The sequence below is a fragment of the Paracoccidioides lutzii genome, assembly GCF_000150705.2.
Source record: "Paracoccidioides lutzii Pb01 unplaced genomic scaffold supercont2.26, whole genome shotgun sequence".
Classification (NCBI taxonomy): Eukaryota; Fungi; Ascomycota; class Eurotiomycetes; order Onygenales; family Ajellomycetaceae; genus Paracoccidioides; species Paracoccidioides lutzii.
Genome location: NW_015440972.1, coordinates 53,870 through 76,987, shown reverse-complemented (window position 1 = coordinate 76,987; position 23,118 = coordinate 53,870). Strand labels below are relative to the sequence as shown.

The 23,118-nt window shown below is 46.1% G+C and overlaps 9 protein-coding genes across 9 annotated transcripts; 3 read left to right on the top strand and 6 right to left on the bottom strand.

The window, feature by feature from the left end:
* Positions 1-1,451: 1,451 nt before the first annotated feature.
* Positions 1,452-2,742, top strand: PAAG_07570 (MSP domain-containing protein; the record flags this gene model as incomplete). Its single annotated transcript, XM_015846261.1, has 7 exons — positions 1,452-1,557; positions 1,617-1,687; positions 1,764-1,786; positions 1,856-1,914; positions 1,968-2,080; positions 2,150-2,266; positions 2,341-2,742. The coding sequence occupies 7 exons, from the start codon at positions 1,452-1,454 to the stop codon at positions 2,740-2,742; spliced, it is 891 nt and encodes a 296-aa protein (XP_015700744.1).
* Positions 2,743-4,206: 1,464 nt separating this feature from the next.
* PAAG_07569 (hypothetical protein) lies at positions 4,207-5,949 on the bottom strand (the record flags this gene model as incomplete). Its single annotated transcript, XM_002790224.2, has 3 exons — positions 4,207-4,751; positions 4,829-5,772; positions 5,852-5,949. 3 exons carry the CDS (start codon positions 5,947-5,949, stop codon positions 4,207-4,209), a joined length of 1,587 nt encoding a protein of 528 aa, XP_002790270.2.
* A 676-nt stretch (positions 5,950-6,625) lies between these two features.
* On the top strand, positions 6,626-9,160 carry PAAG_07568 (hypothetical protein; the record flags this gene model as incomplete). The annotated part of the gene is made up of 11 exons (XM_015846260.1): positions 6,626-6,700; positions 6,790-6,854; positions 6,922-7,591; positions 7,681-7,704; positions 7,766-7,832; positions 7,916-8,171; positions 8,247-8,396; positions 8,479-8,542; positions 8,659-8,797; positions 8,892-9,053; positions 9,120-9,160. The coding sequence occupies 11 exons, from the start codon at positions 6,626-6,628 to the stop codon at positions 9,158-9,160; spliced, it is 1,713 nt and encodes a 570-aa protein (XP_015700743.1).
* Positions 9,161-9,970: 810 nt separating this feature from the next.
* On the bottom strand, positions 9,971-11,355 carry PAAG_07567 (dihydroceramide delta(4)-desaturase; the record flags this gene model as incomplete). Its single annotated transcript, XM_002790222.2, has 3 exons — positions 9,971-10,738; positions 10,811-11,089; positions 11,167-11,355. The coding sequence occupies 3 exons, from the start codon at positions 11,353-11,355 to the stop codon at positions 9,971-9,973; spliced, it is 1,236 nt and encodes a 411-aa protein (XP_002790268.1).
* A 1,037-nt stretch (positions 11,356-12,392) lies between these two features.
* On the bottom strand, positions 12,393-14,198 carry PAAG_07566 (methionine aminopeptidase 2A; the record flags this gene model as incomplete). Its single annotated transcript, XM_015846259.1, has 6 exons — positions 12,393-12,449; positions 12,515-12,601; positions 12,672-12,833; positions 12,908-13,180; positions 13,286-13,878; positions 13,955-14,198. 6 exons carry the CDS (start codon positions 14,196-14,198, stop codon positions 12,393-12,395), a joined length of 1,416 nt encoding a protein of 471 aa, XP_015700742.1.
* A 709-nt stretch (positions 14,199-14,907) lies between these two features.
* PAAG_07565 (DnaJ domain-containing protein) lies at positions 14,908-15,903 on the top strand (the record flags this gene model as incomplete). Its single annotated transcript, XM_002790220.1, has 2 exons — positions 14,908-15,089; positions 15,162-15,903. 2 exons carry the CDS (start codon positions 14,908-14,910, stop codon positions 15,901-15,903), a joined length of 924 nt encoding a protein of 307 aa, XP_002790266.1.
* A 1,509-nt stretch (positions 15,904-17,412) lies between these two features.
* PAAG_12425 (mitochondrial outer membrane protein porin) lies at positions 17,413-18,163 on the bottom strand (the record flags this gene model as incomplete). The annotated part of the gene is made up of 2 exons (XM_015847915.1): positions 17,413-17,562; positions 17,669-18,163. 2 exons carry the CDS (start codon positions 18,161-18,163, stop codon positions 17,413-17,415), a joined length of 645 nt encoding a protein of 214 aa, XP_015702454.1.
* A 32-nt stretch (positions 18,164-18,195) lies between these two features.
* Positions 18,196-18,868, bottom strand: PAAG_12424 (hypothetical protein; the record flags this gene model as incomplete). Its single annotated transcript, XM_002790219.2, has 4 exons — positions 18,196-18,405; positions 18,511-18,599; positions 18,687-18,720; positions 18,821-18,868. 4 exons carry the CDS (start codon positions 18,866-18,868, stop codon positions 18,196-18,198), a joined length of 381 nt encoding a protein of 126 aa, XP_002790265.2.
* Positions 18,869-19,663: 795 nt separating this feature from the next.
* Positions 19,664-22,307, bottom strand: PAAG_07563 (asparagine synthetase; the record flags this gene model as incomplete). Its single annotated transcript, XM_002790218.2, has 8 exons — positions 19,664-19,817; positions 19,972-21,251; positions 21,332-21,480; positions 21,613-21,648; positions 21,731-21,757; positions 21,895-21,920; positions 22,073-22,123; positions 22,282-22,307. 8 exons carry the CDS (start codon positions 22,305-22,307, stop codon positions 19,664-19,666), a joined length of 1,749 nt encoding a protein of 582 aa, XP_002790264.2.
* Between the last annotated feature and the right edge of the window lie 811 nt (positions 22,308-23,118).

Sequence of the window (23,118 nt, the reverse complement as noted above, 5' to 3'; positions counted from 1 at the left end):
ATTAGAAGGGAGAGTGGAAGGGAGAGTGGATATAAGCAGGAGTAAAAAGAGCAAGAAGCGTAAACTATACGATATGGGTAGAATGATCAAGACAGCTCAGGTATTTTCTTAGGGTAAACCTGACGTTGAAGTGTTGCAAAGCTTGATCAAAAGCGCCGAGAAGGCGGGTTGGATCCCCACTACTTAAATGGTTGCTGCGGACCCAAAGACGCAACCAAGGACAGGACAGTGAAGTCATTGGCAAGGAACCGTTTATTATTCAAGGACATCGATAAATATATATATTGATGCCTTTGTTTTATTTAAACTAATGCCAGCCCTACATGAAATAACTCAAAAACATGCGGTTACAAAAAGTGAAAGTAATTCTGGAAAAGTATTCAAGCTCTAACTATTATGCCACCTCTAGCGTCTATTCTCAAGGGGAGCTACCCGGCTCTTAGGTCTTTATCCAAGTAAATTCAGAGGACAATGACAGTTCAAGTACCAACCGTGGTATAGAGTTACAGGTTTTCCGAAGATCCTGCAGCTAAATCCCAACATAGTTTATCCGAATAAAATGATATACAAAGGATGTTCAGCTCCATTGAGGTGATCCCGCCATACAGGTATACCCACTGCCCCAGTTCAGCCTTAGTGACAGCAACATAAAAATCAGTCACATAGTGAAGTATGACCGTTAACGAAGCAAGAGAAAACCATCCACTTGTTTAAAACTTAGAAAGGTTCTTCCCATCTATCAAAAGTGCAGACAGGGTACTTTCACCGCAAGTATCCCACCTGTATACCGCCACTCTGCTGTTCCGAATAAAGTATTTTCCGTGTAAGACTCCTCCTCATGGGAAACCCTGCTGATCCTCATTTGGAGGGAGTGGGTTTCCTAATTCCTCTAGTTTCATAGAAGATTGAGAATATGTATTATGCACTGGGATCTGGACAAGGATAGTGATTCTCCATATCTTCGTGCCTTGTTAACCTCGGCGGGTTTGCTATACTGCTGCGTAGCAGACCCTTATAAGCAACTTTCTCGCACGTGTTTGTCAAAACAGGCCAGTCGATTCGAAAACATCAAGAGAGAGAGGATATTATGAAACTCTGCAACACTGATCGATTGCAGGAAAGGGATTTTATTTCGGCGTTCATAACCAAGATTAAACCAGCCATCTTCCATCCAAAGCAACAGATAAATACTTGTGATGATGTTGAAGAGTTTGACGTTTACTGATATCAACAGAAGGAGAACCACGTGACTAATGACCAGGCCAGCTGTCGCAAGTCCCCCAATCTCCAAGATTAATCTCCTCCTCTGCTGCTGCCGAAGCTCTCCAGATGCAGAATTATTCCATCCATACTTGATCCCGATACCCCCACCTTGCACTCTCTGCCGCCTCCGTGACCCAAGCCCTTCTCTTGCATTTATTCTGTCTTCCTTGGCTTCTCCGCCTGGCGCAATGTCGGTGAACCTCGTAACCGAAGATGATCGCCGCATGTCGAAAGATCCCAGTGACATCCAGGGTCTTACAGCAAGGCCGACCCAGAAATTCTTGCGCTTTCAACGTCGGTACTATCCAACTGCGCTGTGCAGGAATCAAGCCTGCTAACTGATGTATATGCAGGGCCGTTTACTCGGGAAGTTAGCCAAACACTTACCATAGAAAACAACAACACTGAGCCGGTGGCATTTAAGGTATGGTTGACCGATATTTTTGAAAGGACAACTCAGCCGATTTGAACTGCAGCTCACAATATGGCATGGCGCATAGGTCAAAACAACAGCACCCAAAAGGTTCGCCAGCCCCATACTCTACTCTCTGAGTTTTAATCCTTTCGATGTTTTGACCTTTTTGCTCTTTAGCTACTGCGTGCGCCCAAACTCTGGCCGGATCGGAGCCGGAGAGAGTGTAGATGTCCAAGGTTAGCACTCCAACATGTTGCGACAAGGCTTGGGATACTAAAAGCATTTAAAGTTCTTCTTCAGGCAATGAAAGAGGACAATGCTGTTGTTCATTCAAAAGACAAGTTCTTGGTGCAGTCTGTCACTGTATCCACCGATAAAGATTTCTCGAATGTCAGCTCGATCGTATGTTTCCCTTCCCTTCACCATCACCCTCTAGTTTAAGCATGGAACATGAGCTTACCATAACAATAGTGGCAGCATGTTGAACAGACCTCAAAAAGTTCGATTCATGAGCAGAAAATCAAAGTAGAATTTCTGCCGGCCAAGACTTCAACTGAGCAACCTGCATCCAGTGCAGTCAATGGAGTCGTATGTCCCAGATGCAACTATATTTTCCCGTTAGCAATGGGGAGGCTTTGTGTTTACATAGTTTTCTTGTCCAGACTTCGCCCGAGGAGGAACCTCCCACATATACGTCCCCCACCACCGCCAAATTTGATACCCCAGCAGCAAACCGCGCTTCTCCGCCTGATACGACGTCACCAGCTACAGAAACCCAAGAGTTCAACACTTCATCTCCTCCCGCTACAGCTCAGCCAAAGCCTGCAAACGAGAATATTCTAAAGGCTCAACTTGCGGAAGCAAAAGCTCAAATTGAGAAATTGAAAGACCAGCTTGCCGATCAGGGTCTCAGACAACGGAAAATCGGCACCACACAAGGATCGACGACATCTACCGGGTTACAGCAGCAACAACCCCATCAGGCAGCAGAATTTGGCGTCCCTTTGCCGGCCGTTGCCGGTCTTTGTTTTCTCAGTTTTCTCCTGGCATACATCTTCTTTTAGATACTCCGCACCGATTGATCATCCATGACTTCCAGAGTCCCTCTTGAATGCTCTCTTGATCAGTCAGTATACAGCCAACACACGCTGTGGCTATCACTCGGACCATTAACTAATATTCGGTCCCGTCCTGTCTTTTGATCGAGTTACATTGAGCTGTTTTATTCAATATTCCCTTTGTTTTCTAATTCTGTTTTCCTCTTGAAATGGTCGATATCCTTGCGCATTTTTCCTATCCCCCTTTTACCTTTTCGTTCTTGTTTGACTGCACCTATGACAGATGTATTCCTCATTTCTAATGTGCACCAGGTGCCCTCCATTCCTGCTATCAATTTTTCTTGCCGTGTTAGTTTTCTGTTACTTATAATTTCCTTTATTACTCTGATCAATGTGATATGATGTGGATTTTCTCCCTTGCGTCTTCCTTGTCTCATTTATCCATGTTCTGTGAAAAGTGTTCGATTTCGATAAGTGGACGACGAATTGAGTTTGGCAAACAGTGAAAACAACGAAATACTTCCGGATATTTTATTTGAGATTATATATGTGAATGTTTAAAGTAAATATGCCTAGACAGTCTTTAGTTGCCAGACTATAAACTATAATGTAAAGGTATGTACTTCTCAGCATAACGAATGGGCTCCAGGCTGTGGACCCGGCGATGATGTAATGGCACCTACAACCCCTGCAAGCCCGGGTAACAATAGAAATGGCATCTCTAAAATCAGGCCCAGACGAATAGAAGACCTTTTTTTTTTTGGTTTGTTTGCTTTCAGCGCTCTGTTGATTGAAGTTTTTATGTTCTTCTATTAATCTTACAACTAATTTTCATTTATCTCATGAGAAATCTTCTCATTTGTTCGTTGGAATAGTTTCACGTGACTGGTAATGAATATTCAGAGTTCCTGACTTGGCCAAAACATCACTCTGTTGGGTCTTACACATTACCAATATCTTCCATGGGAGACTTTCATCAAAATCTATATGAATATAAAGGAAGTATTAAGCGCGTCAGCTAGTCTGCCGCACTTGTGCAAAAAGAACTTGATCTTCAATCGTATAGCACAATCGAAAAACACGGTCCCTATATGCTGGTTCGTCCGTCTCCACGAGCTCTCCAGGTCAACTATGCATATATAGGTTCCCATTCAATTCTACTGCAGTTTGAGTGGATCAAATTCGCTGCTCAAGATTGGGAATCGTTCATTGGGACATCTTTGGTATATAGGGGTTCGTTGGCTGCTAATGAAGAAAGTAGAGCGAGAGTCAGAACAGGAATACGATATTAATTCAAATCAATTGTGAAAAGAGGGGGTATCACAAATTGCACCGTCTTGACTTAGAAAGGAAAGACGCAGGACAAGTAGAAAAGAAGGAAAGGGAAAAAAATAAAAATAAAAATAAAAATTCGCTGTGGCAGAAGCATCACAAACCAGAAAGCGACCCGTTAATATATCAATAGACTCTTCATGAAGACTTACCCTCCAATATGTGCTGCCGGACAAGGAGATCATCGTCGTAGACGGGGAGAACCGTGGCGCGGCCAACAACATGGCCCTTCTCCATGTCAAATCCACGGTCATTACCCCATTTATAAAGAGCCGGAAAAAAGCAAAACCCCACAACGAGCTTGCGACCACAGCTTTCACTATCTAGTCTATGAAGTTCGTCGTCCTCACACTCTCCTTCCGTGACATCCACAATGCTCATGGTTGAGACATTGAACTGCGTTCCGGGTTCGTGAAATTTGAGTTCATACGATGCGAAAGACATACAAGTTTTTAGACGAAGATTGGCTTGAAGTTTTAGGAGCTTTTGAAGACTGCGTCGTCCTTTGTCTCCCGGGGGGATGTGTGGTTCTAGCTTTGTCCACACTTCATCAACAAGTTTGGACAGTTCGGATTCTGCGCTCGTTTTTGATCCAGAGTTTGCGACTTCATTAACCTCCGGTATGTGCTGCAGGAGCTTGGTGAAACTGGATCTCCATACGTTGATATCCCGCTGTGGCACCCCTGGTTAGATGTTACGTTAGCCCCAACCAACGGTCACCAATACCACTTGCCTATGTCATGACTGGAACATATCTCACCGATCGAAGGCAAATGAAGGATTTCCTCCAGTATTTGCAAGAAAGTGAGTGATCCTCGTGGATCAATTTCCACACCAAGTCCCCTTGTGAGTTTGGAGATACCAGATGCCGCGCCGACAATGTATCTCTTACCAACAGCTTCAACGGTTTCTTTGAAAAGCGCACTAGCAAGTAGACTGTGGTAGTATTTCCTACCAAACTGGCGCAACAACTGGGTGCATTCCGGGCTAAGCAGTTTTTCCAAGCGGTCATGATCGTCGCCTGTCGGCTTACCGAAAACCTTGGAATGTGATTCCACGGCACATCCGATGGCATTTTGGAAGATTCTCCGCAGGACTTCATCAGTGACCCCTTCCGCCACGGTTCCGAGGTCCAGAATTTGCTGTCCAAGTGCCTTCTTTTCATCCTCAGCTGTCCATAGATCCTTCTTGCAGTCTTCCAATTCTTTATGAAGTGATCTAGCGACTTGCTTATAATACTCCGATTCCCGTAATGCAAGCTGTGCTGTCCGGCGTTGATGTTGAAGTTCTAAGTACATTTCTTCTATGTCTGGTTCTCGCATTGGTTTTCGAACCCTTTCAACAAACGACCGTCCCACCCCATCTTGTGTGATACCGCGATGTCCTTGGTGTGTAATCTTTGTCTCTGAGTGATCGTCAGGTCCACTCCTCCTTGAGGTATATTTAGGGGGTTGATCCTTTTCTTCCTGTGCTCTTGGAGTGTTGTCAGCCCCGGGTGATGATCTGGGAGGGGGGCCCATTGGCCGAAGGGCTTTCGATTCATGAGCAGGAAGGCGGCCATGGCGACCAGGGCTGTGATTTCGCGGATCTGGACGTACTCCTGTAGCACTTTTTGAACGCGGTCGGGTTTTCTCAGGACGACGAGGTGCTGTAGTTGTAGGTGAATCGAGGATAGCATCCGCTGTGCCAGTCTCGCGCTTTGTGCTAGCAGTCGGTTAGCTTTGAAGTGGACGTCCGTTTGGATGTCTAGAACAGATGATTAAAAACAAAAGAGCAAATTCACCCGTTTTCTTCAACATTTGGAGTATTTCCCATAGCAGCAAGCGCCTCCTCTAATTCGTCAAGTTCAATTAACTCGTCCGACTTCTGCTCTTTTGCCATAGTGGCAGAATCTGCTCTTATGTTCATTGCTGCAGGTGAGAAGCTTCCGCTCTTATTGCTCTATTTGTTCCTTATCGTGGATATATTAAGAAACAATATCTCTATAGCTATGCGCTTATAGTTGATCTTTTCAACTTGGCAAAAAAGTAAATAACATTTGAAGCTTGGGCTTCGGAAGTGGTTTAACCTCGCTTCAAGAGAGGGGAAGCAATTCAACAAGGCTCGAGGCTGACAGACGTGGCGGGCAATGGGCTGCACTAAAGAATGAGTAATTAAGACCTGAGAGGTCTGAAGAGAAGTGAAACCTATGCCCTGCTATCCATTCCCAAACGGTCGGGAGAATGAAGCGATTCATGCAGCATATTTAAGCCAAGACCAATGGAGGAAGAAGAATACGAACGCATGCAAGGCTGCAATGGATTCCCCGTTTTCGAGGGCCACAGCATGAAACCACAGAACCCCATAGGCTTTTTCCTTGATTCATATAAGAGGGGTTCCAGGTGTTTCGCAGTGTCTTTCATATAAACATCATTTTGCTAAGAAGGTCCGCGAGAGCATTGATAGTTTTAAGGGGGAAAAAAAAAGGCAACCACATAGTTATTCTGATATTTAATTACTACAATAGCATTCGTTCCTGTGCTATTGAGAAAAAGAGGGAGGAATATTCTTTGCCAAAATGCTTACGAGTATTATGATAGCCGTCGACTTCGGGACGACTTACTCTGGCCTTGCGTTCAGTGATCCATCCCAGGTAAGTGGATATGTCAGAAACGGAGAGGGTCTTGAAGAATGCAGGGCAGATGCTAACCAGCATGCACTATATTTGCTTCACGGATTTAGCGAACCGACGCTGCCATCCCTATAACTGACTGGGGTCGGGGAGTAAGCAGCCAAAAAGTTCCATCGTAAGGAATAAAAATCCCATCCTCAACCTTCCTGCAAACACCCAGTGCAACTAACGATTTGAAACAGCGAAATCCGCTTCGACGGCCCAGGGAACGAGCAGTTTAAATGGGGGTTTCAGATCAAACATGGCCAGGAGAGACACATCTGGTTCAAACTGGACCTCGATCCCGACAACTCTCGAACAGGCAAATTGACCCAGCTCTCAAGAACTCTGAAGGATCTCTTCGTGTCCCCGCCTGAATACCAACGGACCACAGAGGACATCGTGGCCGCTTACCTGACAGGCCTACGCAGACATGCCGTGGCTCATTTGGAGAAACTCTACGGCGCAGCCGTTATGAAAGACTGTCAACTTGACTGGATCATCACCGTACCTGCCGTGTGGTCTGATCTGGCCAAGAAGAAGACGCGGACAGCAGCGATGAGAGCAGGCATGGGCGATACTACCTCACTGCAAATGACGTCGGAGCCTGAGGCAGCTGCTGTTTATGCACTTAAAGCTCTAGATCCGCATCATATCAGGGTTGGAGAGAGCGTAGTTATCTGCGATGCAGGTGGGGGAACTGTTGACTTGATCACGTACAAGATGAAATCTGTAAACTATCCGTATGAAGTCGAGGAGACAGCAATTGGCGGAGGAAGTCAGTGTGGCAGCACGTTTTTGAACAGGAAATTCGAGGAACTGCTCATGCGGAAACTCAATGGGAAGCCTATTTCTAAAAATGCAAAGGCCATGGTGATTATTTGTTATTTTATGATTATCTTTACATCTGCATTCCCTTGCACTTTGGCATGGATTCTACTTACTATATCATCTGTGTCTAGGCAATGAGCCATTTTGAAAAGGAGGTAGGTATCTGCAAATTTCCAATCCAGAACCCTCAAAGTTATAATCTGACTAAAATCACAGGCCAAACGCAATTTTGGCACTGAAGATGACGATGAGGATGAAGAAGATATTGAATTCCAGATACCCAGTAAGCTAGCTGTCTTGTGAACCAATTTATCTTCTCCAATCTTGCCTGTTAAATCGCCTAACGTTGCGATTAATCCTATCCAGTCCCCGGCGTCGAAGATGACCCCAGCGTTGGAATCTCTGCTGGGTTCCTCGAAATGAGTTACGCCGAAATGAAAGACGTATTCCGTCCCGTAATGAAAGAGGTGCTTTCGCTACTAAACGAACAGATCGAAGCTGCCTCCGCACAAGGTCCCATCAGCGCTGTTATTCTCGTTGGCGGCTTTGGAGAAAGTACGTATCTCTACCGCCAGATTAAACAAGCTGTCTCACCGATTCCGGTTTTACAGCCGCCCAACGGGTTCGTACATACTCCTCCCTCCTTTCTCCCAGTATCTTCCCGGATCATAATATGTCAGTTAACTTCTTGTTTAAGGTGGACGGCAATCGTTCGCGGAGCTGTGATGAAAGGCAAATCCGAACTTTCTTCTACTCCAAGTTGGAATGTGAAATCGCGGTACTGCCGTGGGAATTATGGATTGGTGCTATGGATGCCTTGGAAAGTGGGTATGCCAACGGACAAGAAGTATGCACCCCTTTTATTTCCGCTAGCTATTGTAGTTCAATTTCAGCTTGTTCCTCTCGGTCCTGACATGACTATGTTCAAGGGTTTGGGATAAGTACGAGGGCCTCTATAAGCACTCAGAGTGTATGCAGTGGTGTATTAAGAGGGTACGTGTTCCCCTAGCCTCTTCTTTTATCGTCTTAAAACCCGCTCATATCAGTATTATATCGTACTTTGATATCCATCACTCAATATCAGCACTGAATCCTTCATGTACATACAGGGTGACAGAGTCCGAGAGAACGCTCCCAAATCTTTCCCTCTATATCGTGCCGTCCCCCTTGACGACCCCTTAATATTTTCTAGTTCGATATACTATTCTCCTCTGGATGGATCGAACGCACCAGTCTATTTGAATAAAGGTATGTGGAAAGACCACCCCCCCCCCCCCCCCCCCCCCAAAAAAAAAAAAAAAAAAACAACAACCCGCCTCACCCCCTAGTTAATGCTCTTTAGACTGCCGTGAACACTGCGTTCTGAATTACAATCTCTCCTCCATCCCACGGTCGAAATTCAAGCGCAAGCCTGGATCTCACGGTGATGACTATTATGAAGTCGAGTACTCAATCGATGTCACATACTACTCTGCGGAGATGAAATTCGAACTTGTTTGTCAAGGTATGCATACCTTACTTGCAGCTGGTTGGAGTAGCAGAAAAGCTAATCCACCCTCTCAAAAACTAGGAGAGAAATACGGTAGTGTCACGGCCAAGTGGCTGGAATAAATAGTTATTATCAGAACAGAATGCCCAATCTGAACCTTTGTTCGATCCATCACACTATCTGAGCTGCTTAATCTTCCCTTCTCGTCCCTTTCTTTCCCTCAATCTTGGTATTTCCCAATTTGCATTTTCATTGCTTTGTTATATTGATTTTCCCCCCCCTCCTTTTGCATATATATGAAGCGCTTCTATGATGTCAATGAAATATGACCCATGCAATATGAAGACACGGTTTTCCTCTTTTTACTTTCCTGGTCCTATTCTTAGTATAAATTTGTGTCTCACATTCAAGATATATAATACACTTGTGTTTGATGCCCCCCAATAGAGAACAACGAGCTAGATATGACATCTAACCAAATTCCTTGGAATAGTTTGTTGTTTCAGAAGGAAGACTATTTCATGAAGCTCGGTAATCCCTCCAATGCTCCTACTAACACTGAGAGAGCAATCTTAGGCATCTAACAAAGCGAAAGTGAGTATCTAATTAATTTCAAGATGAAACACATTTTATAATGCATCAAGGCAATACAAATACACCATCTATCAAATGATGAGAAACTAACTGCAAAGGCAGAGGCTTCCAAAGGTATATACTGTCCTGTCTATCTTGCGCATGTATGACAAAACTAAGGGAAAACAAGCCAAGGAAACAGGAAGGGATTACATTACAGAAATTGGTACATATAAAATACTTGTATATTGTGGGAGGAACAGAAAAATTATCCGGCGTTGAGTGTCAAGGGCAGCAGGATAAGAACGAGAGAATAGGACAGACCGTATTACCATGAAATATAGCATCCACTCCCAAATTCAATTCTGGATCTCAGACTCCTTCCACTCGCCACCCGTGTTACTATTTCTGCCACCTCCTCCAACAATTCTCCCGCCCTCAGCCCGCTTCACGCGACACCACATCCCGACATTTGAATCCAAAATGAATGTATAGATGACCCAGACCCAGCTACGATGCGAGGGAAGCGGTTCATAAAACTCCTTAGCAATATTGTGCACAGCATGAAGCCTTGTCCAAGGCACGGCGGGAAAATCGTGATGCTCGTTGTGCAACCCGACATTGTAGGTCAGGAGGTTCAGGATCCCATAGTACGAGTAAGTTTCTGGCGGCTGCAGGTTTGCAAGAGCTGAGGGGGAAGCTGGCGCCTCCTCTTTCTTTCCCTGATTTTTGAGATCTTTCTTACGTCGCTGTTCCGCGATTGATTCTGTGCCTGAACCGACATTGGAGAAGAAGTAATGTTCTGCGATGAAGTGGCCGGCGCAGGGATGGAGGGAGCCAGCGAGGAATGAGCTGAGGATTAGGTAGTAGATGGGTTGCGGGGAGGAGCCGCAGAGTTTGTATAGGCAGAAGTCGAAGGTGAATTGGACTATGATGTTGAGTAAATGAATTGATGTGAAGGGCGGAGAGTAGATGAACATGGGTCGCAGGGCGTAGAACAGGATTTGGAATGTGCAGAAGAAGGCCTTTCCAAGGACGGAGTCGAGGAAGAAGGCTTCAAGAGCAGTGGGAAGATCAGTGTCAAGATTGGCTACCCCGAGAGATTTGTGGTGTGTTAAGTGGTAGGGCTGGGTTGGGTCAGTATTTGAAGAAAAGAAAAGGGAACCTAAATTTGCAGAGGTACATGGAATCCAACGTACCCTGAATGCGGCACTGTACGGTATGCCAATTGGTAAGTTTGCAAATATAGCTAGTAATCTGTTTGCAAATGGCGATTTGAAGGCGAGGTTATGCGATATCTCATGGATTGCAAGGAAGAGGTTCTGGTTCGCTGTGGCGCCAATAACATAGCCGGTCAAGAGGAATTGCCAGGAGAAAAACGGCATATTTCGCAGCAGATAGGCACAGGTGACCTGTAGTGATACGACCCCGAGAACGACATATTTGGTAAGGGGCTCAATGCCACATAGCTTGGTAATCTGCAATGCATATGTTGATTAGTACGGGTTCGTATACATGTCAGCGTGATACATGTGGAAGGGGAACCAATTCCTACCTCTGGATGAGCTTTGATAATGGCCTGGCGCCGGGAACGGTGAGGCTCCTCAGTGTAAGTCCAGAAGAAGTGGTCTTCTATAGAGGAATTGGAGGGTGGTGGCGGAGCACGGATGGAATTGGAGGTGCTCTTTGAGGGATTGGCGGAAGAGACTCGAGCTCTAAATGGCGAGGTGGTAACGACTGACATAGCTTGGCTGAAACGAGGTAGGATAACTGATGTTGTTCTCTATTTCCGCTAGCTCACTGAGACTAACTCTCTGGTATAAACATTTACGAAATCATGTAGAGAGAGGGTGTAGAGAGAGGGTGTAGAGAGAGGGCGTAGAGGGGTGTAGAGGAGAGGGGCGTAGAGGGGGCGTAGAGGGCGCAGAGGGGCATGGAGATTGTGCAGAAGTGTAGCTGTCAGTCCGTACTTATTCATAGCAGATATCGGAAATTATTTTGGGTGTAGAGCAACGGCCAACCAAGTGATCCCGTGCTGATAAGCTGATAAGAAAACAAGTTTCAGATGACGCATTATTCCAGTGATCCTCTCATCCGGAAGGCGGCAGCTAGCGAACGGTAGACAAGGGCTTCTGGGTCACGTGCAGCAGGCGGAGCGCAATTGTGGTGATAGGGATCAGGTGATCCCCTGGGGATTGTTGCTCGTTCCTTTGTTACGCTGTTAAGGCCTAATTAACATGTGGACGGACGGACGAATAGGTGGGATCACGTGCGTGGCGACCGCTTCGGGGCAGCGGCACTTTCGCCTGCGCCCCAACGGTAACAACCCTGTCCCTGAACGACTCCGCCACCCGGCTAACAAGGTTTGCCGTGATGAGACGATAAACGGCGGAGGTGCATCTTATCTGATATTAAAGCTTCCATATGTGCCAACAACGGTAAACTTAAATCTTATTCAACATCAGTCAACTCCTTGGAACTTCTTTTTATTTTACTGCCATAGTTATTCAGTTCGCCTTATGTAATGGATTCCCCCCCACTGCTTGCTTCTTTTGATGTTCTTCATTAAATCATAGCCGGCGGTATTAGCGCCTGCTGCCTCATTAACAACATGAATTTCGGTCCACAGGTATCTCCGCAGGTATTTTCGAAGAGAAAATATCCACGGTTCACCTTCCAGCTCCATACAGATGTATGACGAGGTATATTTTGAAAGAAAGAACAGGGAATTTAAATAGAAAGAAACGAAGTGTGAAAAGTAATGAAGATGTATGAGAAACTCTAGTAATCGTCGCCTCGGCTAATAATTTCTTTCACGTTTGGTCGCAGGAGGATAGTCTAGAGCGCCAAGTTAAATAAAAGGCACCTTCAAGTAAAAATAGTGGAGGGGCAAGAAAACTCACATGTTCAAATTGAGCGGTGTAGGATCCCTTCACGTCACATAATGGAGGATATGCATCCACGATTCCATTGGCAACCAAGTTATTCAACTGCAGTTATTGTTTAGCCAAAGTGCATTTTTCGAGCATCACAGAATAGTTTATGGATATATTAACTTACTCCAAGAAGGTACTTATCTTGCCCAAGTCGGTCCAGATATCGACGGCAGAAAGGCAACGTGCCAAAATTCTTTGTGATGACATTCAAAAGGTTCTTCGCAGATGAGAGGCGGAGTGGAACATTGGGCGCATCGGGGATCTTGGCGTAATGAGAAGTTTCCATCTGTGAAATTCCTTCTTTAGCAGGGCCTAATAGAGAGCAGGTAGTTTAGGCACCGTGATCTCGAGAGCACTCACATCGTCCCTAACATAACCTCTTCCAGTGCTGCCAAAAGTTTCGATGGCGTAGACTTCGCCCTCTTCCATTTTGGTTTGGTCTCCACCCTTGACAATTGGGACGCTCTTCCCATTCTTGCCACCATGGATCTCGTATCGACCAATCGTGTGTCCATTAAGGTTTCGAATGGCTTTAACAGGGTACGAGGTTCCTTTGATCTCGACCTCGTAGCTCTCCATGGCCTCCTGAATAGCTGCACCAATATCACTCATCCGAACGTCGATTCCAGCTTGCTGTAAAGCAGAACTCCCGATTAGGCAAAGGCATAATTTAGAACACCCACGCGACAGAACAAGCAGCCCAAATTAAAAGAGAATAAAACGTGAGGATTAACATACCTTAATTCCAGTATTCGTGGCATCTTTGACGGCGGCGAGTAAATTATCATATACAGGATCAAACGCAATGGTAAATGCGCTATCCACAATCCTTCCATTTATATGAACGCCAAAATCAACCTTCATCACATCTTCATACTGCAAGACCATTTTATTTCCTGCATTGGGAGTGTAATGTGCCGCGCAGTGATTGAGATTGACACCGGTGGGGAATGCAATCCCCCCCCGTAAATTATCCCCCTCTTCCAGCCCCGGGTGGCCCGTGAGTGCGCGGACACTCTCTTCAATCCCCTCTGCGATTTCCGTCAAGGTCTGTCCGGGTTTGATTGCTTTCTGCGAATACTGCCGCACCTGCCTGTGGACTTCTGCCGCGTAACGGTATTCGGCGAGGAAATCATTGTTCATACGGTCGAGGTGTCTCTTCTCCTCATTGGTAGTGCGGTACGCATTCTCATTCTGATATTCGACGATCTCGCCCTCCGGATACTGATTGTTGGGGAACAGACTCGAGAGAATGATGCGTGGGGGTTCGGTTTGCACTTTCGAGGTACACTTCTTCTTCTTCTTTGTCTTCTTCTTCTTTTTCTTTGCAGCTGTAGTATTCGCTCCAGAAATTAGATATATTTTGTCATCCGATTTTTCAAGCCCCTTGAGAAAAATATAACAAACCCGTGGTATTGCCTAGCTCTGGGGCTCCTTGATCATCGTCATATTCACCGTCCGACTCTCGGGCTTCATTCTCAGGAGATCCTTGCGCCGGTCTGTTCTTCGCAGCAGCCCCACCTTCAGAGTTCACTGGGACCAGCGGAGAGGTGGGATTAGCAACATAGTTTTGAATATCTGGGGGGTTTGAATACGAGACAGGAGGCATACAGTTGAGGTTTCCCACTCCCGATGCAACTTGAGCCGCCATGTTGGACAATTACAAAAAACAAAAGATATCCTAGCCGGATGTCGGTCACCGTCAACTACAAGATCCGTCTCCGTGTCATGCCGCAAAAATATGCAGACAGCCCTGGAGGTGCTCTTCGGCAGAATATATGTCCGCCTGGGAAAGCCAATCAGACAAGGGCAAATTCACGAATCTTTTCTCAAGTGGTCTCGGATGCAACCACGTGATGATCGCCGAAGAAAAAGTACCTTTAGGCTGAGGGAGGAAGATCGCGGAGCAAACTTGTCTTACTAGTTGATGCAGATGCCTAGAAATCTATGAAAGTTCTAGATAATGAATCCTTCTCATGAATTTTTAGAGAAAATTTCATGAATAAAATTCAGCTGGGAAAATCCAATTCCGCAGAAATCTACCCTTATATTTTTCGGATTGTTCGTTCGAGGGCTCAAGGTGAGGAGCGTTGGCCGTCTCCGTTGGCTTCAACCGCCAATCCTCGATCCGGCCTAGCTCAGTTACGTGATCACAGTCTTTCCTACAGGCTCAGTATGTCACGTGATATGCGCAGTCTAATGTGAAAAGCGGGAGGCCTTGTCAAGATTCCGATATCTCGAATCCCAAGATGACGAACTACAGCATTTCGGCAACGACGGGACAACAACAACATCACTTTGTCCACTTCTGCCCCTTTTTTCTTTTGCCTTTCCCCAGGGTATTTCGGAAGATATGAGGCATGCCACTGTGTCTTGCTCGTTTACCCCCCTTTCCGGCCCTTCCTCTCATCCTCCATCCTCCTAATGCATTATCCGTACGGTCATTCTCCCACACTGCGGCAATATATGCCAGAAGCCACAGCCCTTCATACTACGACATCCTAAATGTCTCAGTAACAGCTACAACCGCAGAGATCAAAAAGTAAGCTCCGGTCTTTCCACAAATGTAGAATGCATCTCACCTAACAACCATTTTTTGAACTTGCCCCATTAGACAGTTCTATGCTCTCTCCCTTGCCCACCACCCAGACAAGAACCCCAATGATCCAACAGCACATGCCAAATTTTCCTCCATATCCTCCGCATATCATGTTCTCTCCCACGCGACGAGACGAGCCAACTATGACCGCGAACACCACATTCACCAGCCAACCAAGCCCCCCTACACCAGCCCCCACCACTGCAAAGCGGCATCGTACGTAGGCTCTCGACCACCGTCCGGATTGAGCAAACAACGAGGCGAATTCCGTGGACCTCCCCCAAGCTTCTATGCGCACGGCGGTTATGGCGCGGGTCGCCATCCTCCCCATCATCATCCCCACCAGACACATACATCCAATACATCCTCCACCTTCTCTGCGTCAACCGCATCCTCAGACCCAACCGCTACATTCATATACCACAACCCTATTCCCCACTTCGATGCGCAATCTCATTTCCGCACACAGCTACACGAAGACGAGAGAAGGTGTGTCCGCCGCCATAGGGCGATGGAGCGGGAGAAAGCGCGCATCCGAGAGCAAGGAGGGCTGCTTATGGAAGATGCTGATGGGAGTATGTCTAGGAGTTTTTTTGCCATATTGGCTACTGTGGGGCTAGGTGCCCTGGCTGCGAGTTTGGGGAAATCATTTATTCCTGCGCAGCCAACTCCTGCTGGCATACCTTGCAAAGATTACCCAGCTACCCCCCGGACTCATTCGACAGCAAGAGATGCACGAGCAAAGGGCGTAAGCTGAACCACATAAGTTGAAATGATATTTTAATTACCTTTGCTTCCTTTTCTAACGCGGGCATTTTTCCACTCCCTTTACCCCCAACCTCCCCATTCAGTTATATATGAGTGGCCTATCAGCTGTCCATGTATATCCGTCTGATGATGGTGTTGGTATACCATATAATTTGTCGCAGGTCATCATCATTTTCCGAGTTCCAGGTTTATGAAGGGAATTTTCTTTAAGTCACATGCACATGCTTGTACATACCTTGATATAGTACGGTACAGGAATGGGAGCTTAGCACAAGACCTAACTGAATATCCCACGCGGAGAACCTTGTCGTGTCGGCGTGGGTCTCCAACTCACTTCGAGATCCATTGCAATCTCCTTCGTCGAAGTCATGCTATGTAGCTGGCAAACGAAACCACACCCCAATCTGCGGTGTACTCCAATGAGCCAACCCTGTGTGCAAGCTAGCATTTCGGTCCTCCTGAGAATCAAATGCGTACACATACTCCTCTGTACCTTCACCCACCCCCGTTTTTGGCGCCCTGGTGTGGATTGAAAGAAAGCCGGAGGCCTAGGAGGGGTTTGTTGACGAGGTGGTGTGGGTGTAGGATGCTTGACTCTGTCGAACCCCGAGTATATACCAAGGGATTAGAAAGGAGGATCATAAGGGGGATGGGAGGGTGGATGCAAGGGGTGTAGTGTTAAATCTATTAATAGTAAAAGGAAAAGAGCTACCATGAAAAGGAGAGTAGCGTTAGATTGGATTAACCCCTCCTATTACTTGAATTCATTCATCTAGCAGTGATAATCCACTTCCACGTCTCCTCTGGGAAGAAGATTTGCGATGATTAGAATGACCTTTCTGCTGCTCCTGCCACAGAATAATAGGCACGACTATATGTTTAGACAAAAAACAATGAAACAAAGAAGTACTTCATTTATCATGTATTATTCTCACTCAATTTGTTTCTTAATTTACTTCTTTGCCAGGAAAAAAAGCGTGTGAAAATTGAAAATGTTGGAACTGACACAACTCAAAACTTGGTTATCTTGCTTATACTTATTTCACTCATCAAATCCCTCTTCACATTATCTTGCTGTCTCACAATCTTTGGTATAGACACGTGAACAAAGCCAGGTATTGAGGTACACAAAAAAATAATCAATCATTATGAAGAGAGAGGGTATGGTGGGAGTAGATTGAAAGGAAAAAGCAGATATAAGAGACCATAAGAGCAAAAGGACCAGCCTGGGGACTGCAGCAAAAGCAGTAAAAGAAACAGAAAAACAAAACATAACAAGAAGCTTAGCTCTAGAGTAGAATTTTTTTTTAATTTTTTTTTTTTTGTTTTTAAAAAAAAGGCCCAAGGAATTGTATTTCTGAAAATCTCTGGTTTTTATGTATAGAATACAAAGTTTATGTCACACACACATTCTCTCTCTCTCTCTCTCTCTCTCTTTCTATCTCTCGCTCTTTCGCTGTATATCATTCTTGCTTGCTTCATGTATCTCTCATTTTTTTTATCCTTCAAAGGTGAAGCTGGCTCCGACCTTGTGGGCGGCCTGGTGCAACTTCTGGGTGTCGAAGGATGCACCAAGGCCGAGAATCACGCCGGGGCGGAGGAGGACGTTGTAAGCCAATGCGGCAATACCACGGTCGTTGATTTTAGCCTAGATTTGGGACAGATTTGATCGTGATTAAGTAAGCTGCGTAAAAGGCAATCGGGAAAAGGAGGGGTTTAATGGCTTTGCGCAAAAGCCATTTTATAAAACTCACCTTGGCGAAGGAGGAGGGATCAAGTCGGTACTTGCTGGAAACTTCCAAGCCAACAGCGTTGCCAACCTTGGAGTCCCAGGTGGCCTTCGCACCAGCCTCGACCTGTGCGTTGACACGGTGGTAGTAGCTGGCGGAGAAGAGGCTGAGGTTGTTGGATGCGGTGATGGCGGCGGTGTACTCGGACACGCTGTATGCGACGGCAGCAGAGTACTTGGTGATGGCAGCCTTCTGTACATCGTAGCCACCCTCAGCGCCAACAAGGAAACCATCGTGGCCAAGGACAGCGTCGAAATTGGCGGTGGGGCCTTTGAGGAGATCGAAGAAGGCGCGAGCGTGGATGTTCGGCTGTTTGAAGTAGAGGTTCAACTTAGCGCCCTTGGACTGGGAGCTGGGCAGGTATTGGGTGAGGATCTCAGCCTTAAGGCCCTTGACGATGGTGTTGTCCAGCTCTAGCTTGGTGTCGAGGGAGTTGGAGGTGGTCCAGGTTTGGATCATGGTGAGGCCTGAAAAGGGGTGAAACATTAGTATTATTTATGGCTGGCGAATCCAGATGAAATGACGAAATTTAGAAGATTGGATGGGTGAAAGCGGATGAGTGTGAAGTTAATCTGCATCAGATCCGGGGAAGAATTGGGACTGAGCCGTTCAATTTCTTCTTGAAGACGGGTAGGTGATGGCCTGCGTGGGGTGTCTGGGGAGGCTTTACCAGTTGGCATATCAACGTATTTGGATTCGAGCTGCGCCAAATCGAGTCGGAATATTAGTACCCCAACGAATTCCCCGCCTCCAGTGTTCTCGGCCATGGCTCAAATGAACTGTAGATATTATCACATCGGACTTACAGATCCACTGATAGGACCTTCGTGGGCAGATTTTCCCTTGACGTGGAAAGTGACGCCATTGGGGGCCTTTGACTTGACCTCAAGGTTGGCTGCCGACAAAGCGAAGCGGTTCAGTCAGCACGAGTTCTGAAGGCCAAAAGATATACCAATTGAGACTGGGAAGCAGGGTACAGTACCAGCACTGGTGTGATAGAAATCCTTGTTCAGGAGCTACAAACAATACAACATCTCTGGGGTTAGATTTGTGGTTCAAATTTGCAATTGGGAAAGAGGGCGGGGTTGAGATCCCGTGTTTTGGCATTTTGCATACATCATTTGCGGCCTTGGCAATGTCGCTGAAAGCAGGTGGAGCAGGCATGGTGGGCTAAAGAGTGAGAGTAGAAGGGGGCTGAAGGGAGAGGTATCTTCAAGAGAGGGATGGAGAGGCAGAAATTCGTGGCGAGCGTGAGGTTGGAATGCTTGAGGAGGGTTTAGGATCACGAACAGAGTGAGCTGTTGTTGTTGGGGGAAGGCCTCAGATTTCTGGCAGGCGAAACGGGCAGCGCAGCCGGGGCGGAGCAGGGTTAATCCGGTGGCATTTCTCGGCGATTTCAGGTACCGCGGAGCCAGGCGGCGTCTGATTGGCTGTGCCGTGGTTGCCACGTGATCTCGCTTCTGCTCCAAACCTTCCGGGATCTACTAAGGGAGGACAGAGAAAGAAACCAGAGTATTCGCTTTCAGGTTTTGTGCTTACTCAAAATTGTTAACTAGAAATGGCAGTTTTCAGTGGTTTCTAATAATCACAGGGAACCAAAAACCAGAAATGGAAAATGTAAAATCGCCAGATGCAAACAAAAAGGTCTATTCAGAAGATAACACAGTTTTCCAAGACAAGATGAAAGGAAAAGGGAACAAAAGGAAAATCAAGTTAAAAGAAAACATTTATCCGCCGGAATGAGACAAGAAGCAGACAGGCCACTAACTGCAGAATGAAAGAGCTTCAAACACAAGTATAACTCAGGCCATATACTTCTATCATAGACACAGATTAGGCGGCTTCATCCAATATACACATCCAGGAGGAAGGGTCGCACAGAGATAGGTATTTTAACATTCTAGCTCTCGTACTTGGCAATATGTATCGAAATCGCACTGCAAAATGGTTGTGCCACTATTAGTATTCCAGTTTAAGAGATTCCACCAGGACAATAGATAATGCATACCGTCCACTGGGATCCGTCTGCTTCGACCATTTTGGCGTCCACCGCATCACCGTCGACGCGCAGTATTGCGGGAAGTGCTCGTCGAACATCATGCGATACCAGAACCTAGAATAAACCAGCTAATCTCAATCACCCCTTTCCAACTATGAATTGAACGTATATTTCATCAAAGCTCTCCCCACCCCCACCCCCACCCCCCCCCCCCCAAAAAAAAAAAAAAAAGAAAAAAGAAAAGTGATGGGGGAGATTACAAACATACCCTTCCTTAGTATCCGGCACTTCATCCCCCCACTCCGGCTTGGGATTCTTCATCATCTCATCCGTAACATGCAACTCCGCATTATCCTTTAAAGCATCAATCCATCCATAACCAACCCCATCACTAAACTGCTCCTTCTGCCTCCACAGGATACTGTCAGGCAGGTACGGCTTCGCATCCGGCCCTTCATCAGAGGTATCAAACGCCTTGCGCAGGATGTATTTCTCAATCCGGTCTTTCGTAATCATCTTCTCCTGTGGGTCGATGCCCATGGAGACTTCGAGGAATTGCTTATCAAGGAAAGGGACGCGAGCCTCAACACCCCATGCTGAGGTTGACTTGTTGGCACGCAGGCAATCGGCCAGATGCAGGTGTTTTACACGTGAGACAGTCTCCTCGTGGAAGGCCTCCTTGCTTGGAGCGGCATGGAAATATAGGTACCCGCCAAAGATCTCATCGCTGCCCTCACCGCTAAGCACCATCTTTACGCCTAGCCCCTTAATCTTTCTGCTGAGCAGGTACATGGGTGTCGATGCGCGGATGGTGGTCACATCGTACGTTTCCAGGTGGTAGATGACATCCGAGAGGGCGCTGAGGCCATCTTCTAGCGTAAAGGTAAAGGCATGATGCTTCGTTCCGAGGAACTTGGCCACTTCAAGCGCCGCCTTGGTGTCGGGGGAGTCGGGGAGACCAATAGAAAACGAATGAAGCTGTGGCAGTTTCGTGATCGTGGACAGTTCGTTAGAATCGTCAATGCCCACCAGTCCCGAGCTGGACGCTACCCGGTTGACATATCCGTTCTCACCGCTGCCTGAAGTAGCAAATTGCTGTTGCCGCAGCGTTTCCCGCTGCGCAATGGAGGCCACTAAACTCGAGTCCAGGCCCCCAGAAAGCAGGACACCAAATGGAACCTCCGCCATCAACCGTTTGCGCACGGATTTCTCCAACGTTTCACGGATAAGTTTATAGTCAACGGGGGCCGTTGGGACGTTGGTTGGATCCCACCATGTAGGCTCGAAGTAACGTTTCATAGTGTCTGTTTTCGAATCATATACGTGGCCTGGTGGGAAGGATATGATCTTGTCGCAGACGGGGTGCAACGACTTTAGTTCAGAGGCGAAATAGACCGCGCCAGGTGTTTGAGATGACCATCCCTGGTAAAAGCTCGTGATGCCGATTGGGTCTCGGGCAGCGATAACTCTGTTCTCCTTCTTGTCGAAGAGGACCCATGAAAACATGCCGTCGAGGAATTTAGGGGTGTCGACGTCATGCTCCATGTACTACTCAATCAACAACTTTTTGTTAGAGGTATAACTAAAGCAATATCGTAAACGAAGGACCGGGAAAAACCAAAACCCACCAAGGGGATGATAACTTCGCAATCCGACTGCGTCTTGAAGTTATATGAAGTTTTCAGACTCTTTCGCAAGATTCTGTGGTTATAAATTTCGCCGTTGACCGCGAGAGCGACGGTTCCATCATCATTAACAAGGGGCTGGGAGCCAGAATCTTAAAACCCAAAAGTCAAAGTCGTCAATATTTCTTTTCTGCTTACACACTTGCTTTCTTTTCAAGTAGCAAGGAAATAAGAGAATGGAAAGGATGGGGAGAAAAAAGGAAAAGAGAGGGGGGGGAACATACCGAGGCCAATAATGCTCAACCGCTCATGTGTAAGGACTAGTCAAATATCAGAGTTTAGTCAGTAACAACGGACTGCACAGGGAACCGGGTAATTATGTCTTGCACGGCCAAAACTGACTGGTGTTGTTCGCAATAAAGTTTCCACCTATATAGAAGAAGAAAGGAATATAAGTCAGCTAGATGTAGAGCATGGTTTAATTGAATTGAAGGTCTTTTCTCCTCCTCTCCCTCCTGCCAAAGGAAGAAAAGAAAAAATGAGAGGGGAGGTTGTATATGACTCACTCCAATCAGGGCCGCGATGGCGCACACTGTATGCCTCAAACATAGAAAAATATTTTAGCCATTATGCATTCTATTATATTTTTGCATGTCTTTTTATTTCCTTTCTTCTATATTTCCAATCTGCAAACATTTTGGGGGTCGAGGAGCAGGGCAAAAAGTGTATCCAAGAACCACTCACGCTTTCGCCATGCGCAAAGCTACCGGCTTGAACTTCTGCACATCTGGATGACTGCATTGAGTGAGAATAATCATGTCAGTTTAAAAGGCCAATCCATTTTGAAAGAAGAAAAATAAGAATTCGAAGGTCCCTCTGCTGAGACAGACGTATTTTTCTATCATGTATTGTGCAATAGGGACATGGACCGCAACGAGAAATTAAATACATACCAATGACACACGAAAATCCCACACATGATTGCGACTTGCTGTCTCTTTAGTGTTCTCTTTTGTCTTCCTATGCCGTATGCAGGCGAATATTTGGGGAGAAGAAAAGTGGGGAGAGGGGATTGGTATTAAAATGGTAAAAGGAAAGGAGGGTTATGGATATTGAGAGAGGGGAGAGTTGGATAGTGAATATGGATAGTGAGTAGTGGTTGGTGTGTTGGGAATGAAAGGGGTATTTAAAAACCAAGGGCGGGAAATTTTTCTGTGTAGATTCTCTGCTCTGTAGTTAACTTGACATGTGCGAATGCCGGAGAAGAAGGACGGGCAGAAGAAGCGCGGAAGAGTCGTGAACCGCGGAAAGTCGTGAAGTGGGAGGAAGAGGAGTTGGTACTCTCTTTTTTTTTTTTTTTTTTTTTTTTCCTTTTTAAGCTTTGGAGGTTTATCCAAATGGTTTGAGTCATCCAATTTCAATTGACTAACTGAGTTAACCAATGTTATCTTTGACAGATGGCAAGCTTGATCGATTGCAAATGTTGCAACTACGAGAACGACTATATGGTGGGAAAAATCGGTTACGTTACGGAAGGGCCGACATCCCCCACTCATGGTAGGAGCACTTTATATTGTATATACAAAAATAGGCCTACTGTCCAAGTACAGGTACAGAATCAACTGGAAAAACAAGACTGTGAAAAAAGAAAAAAAAGAAAAAGAAAAAAGAAAAATTTAAATATGAAGACATTTTAAGAAGGAAATACTCATTTTCTCAAACTTTACAATCTCCTTTCAGTGTGCAAACTTTGTGATATTCAGTGATCTAATGTCATGCATGGTCATGAG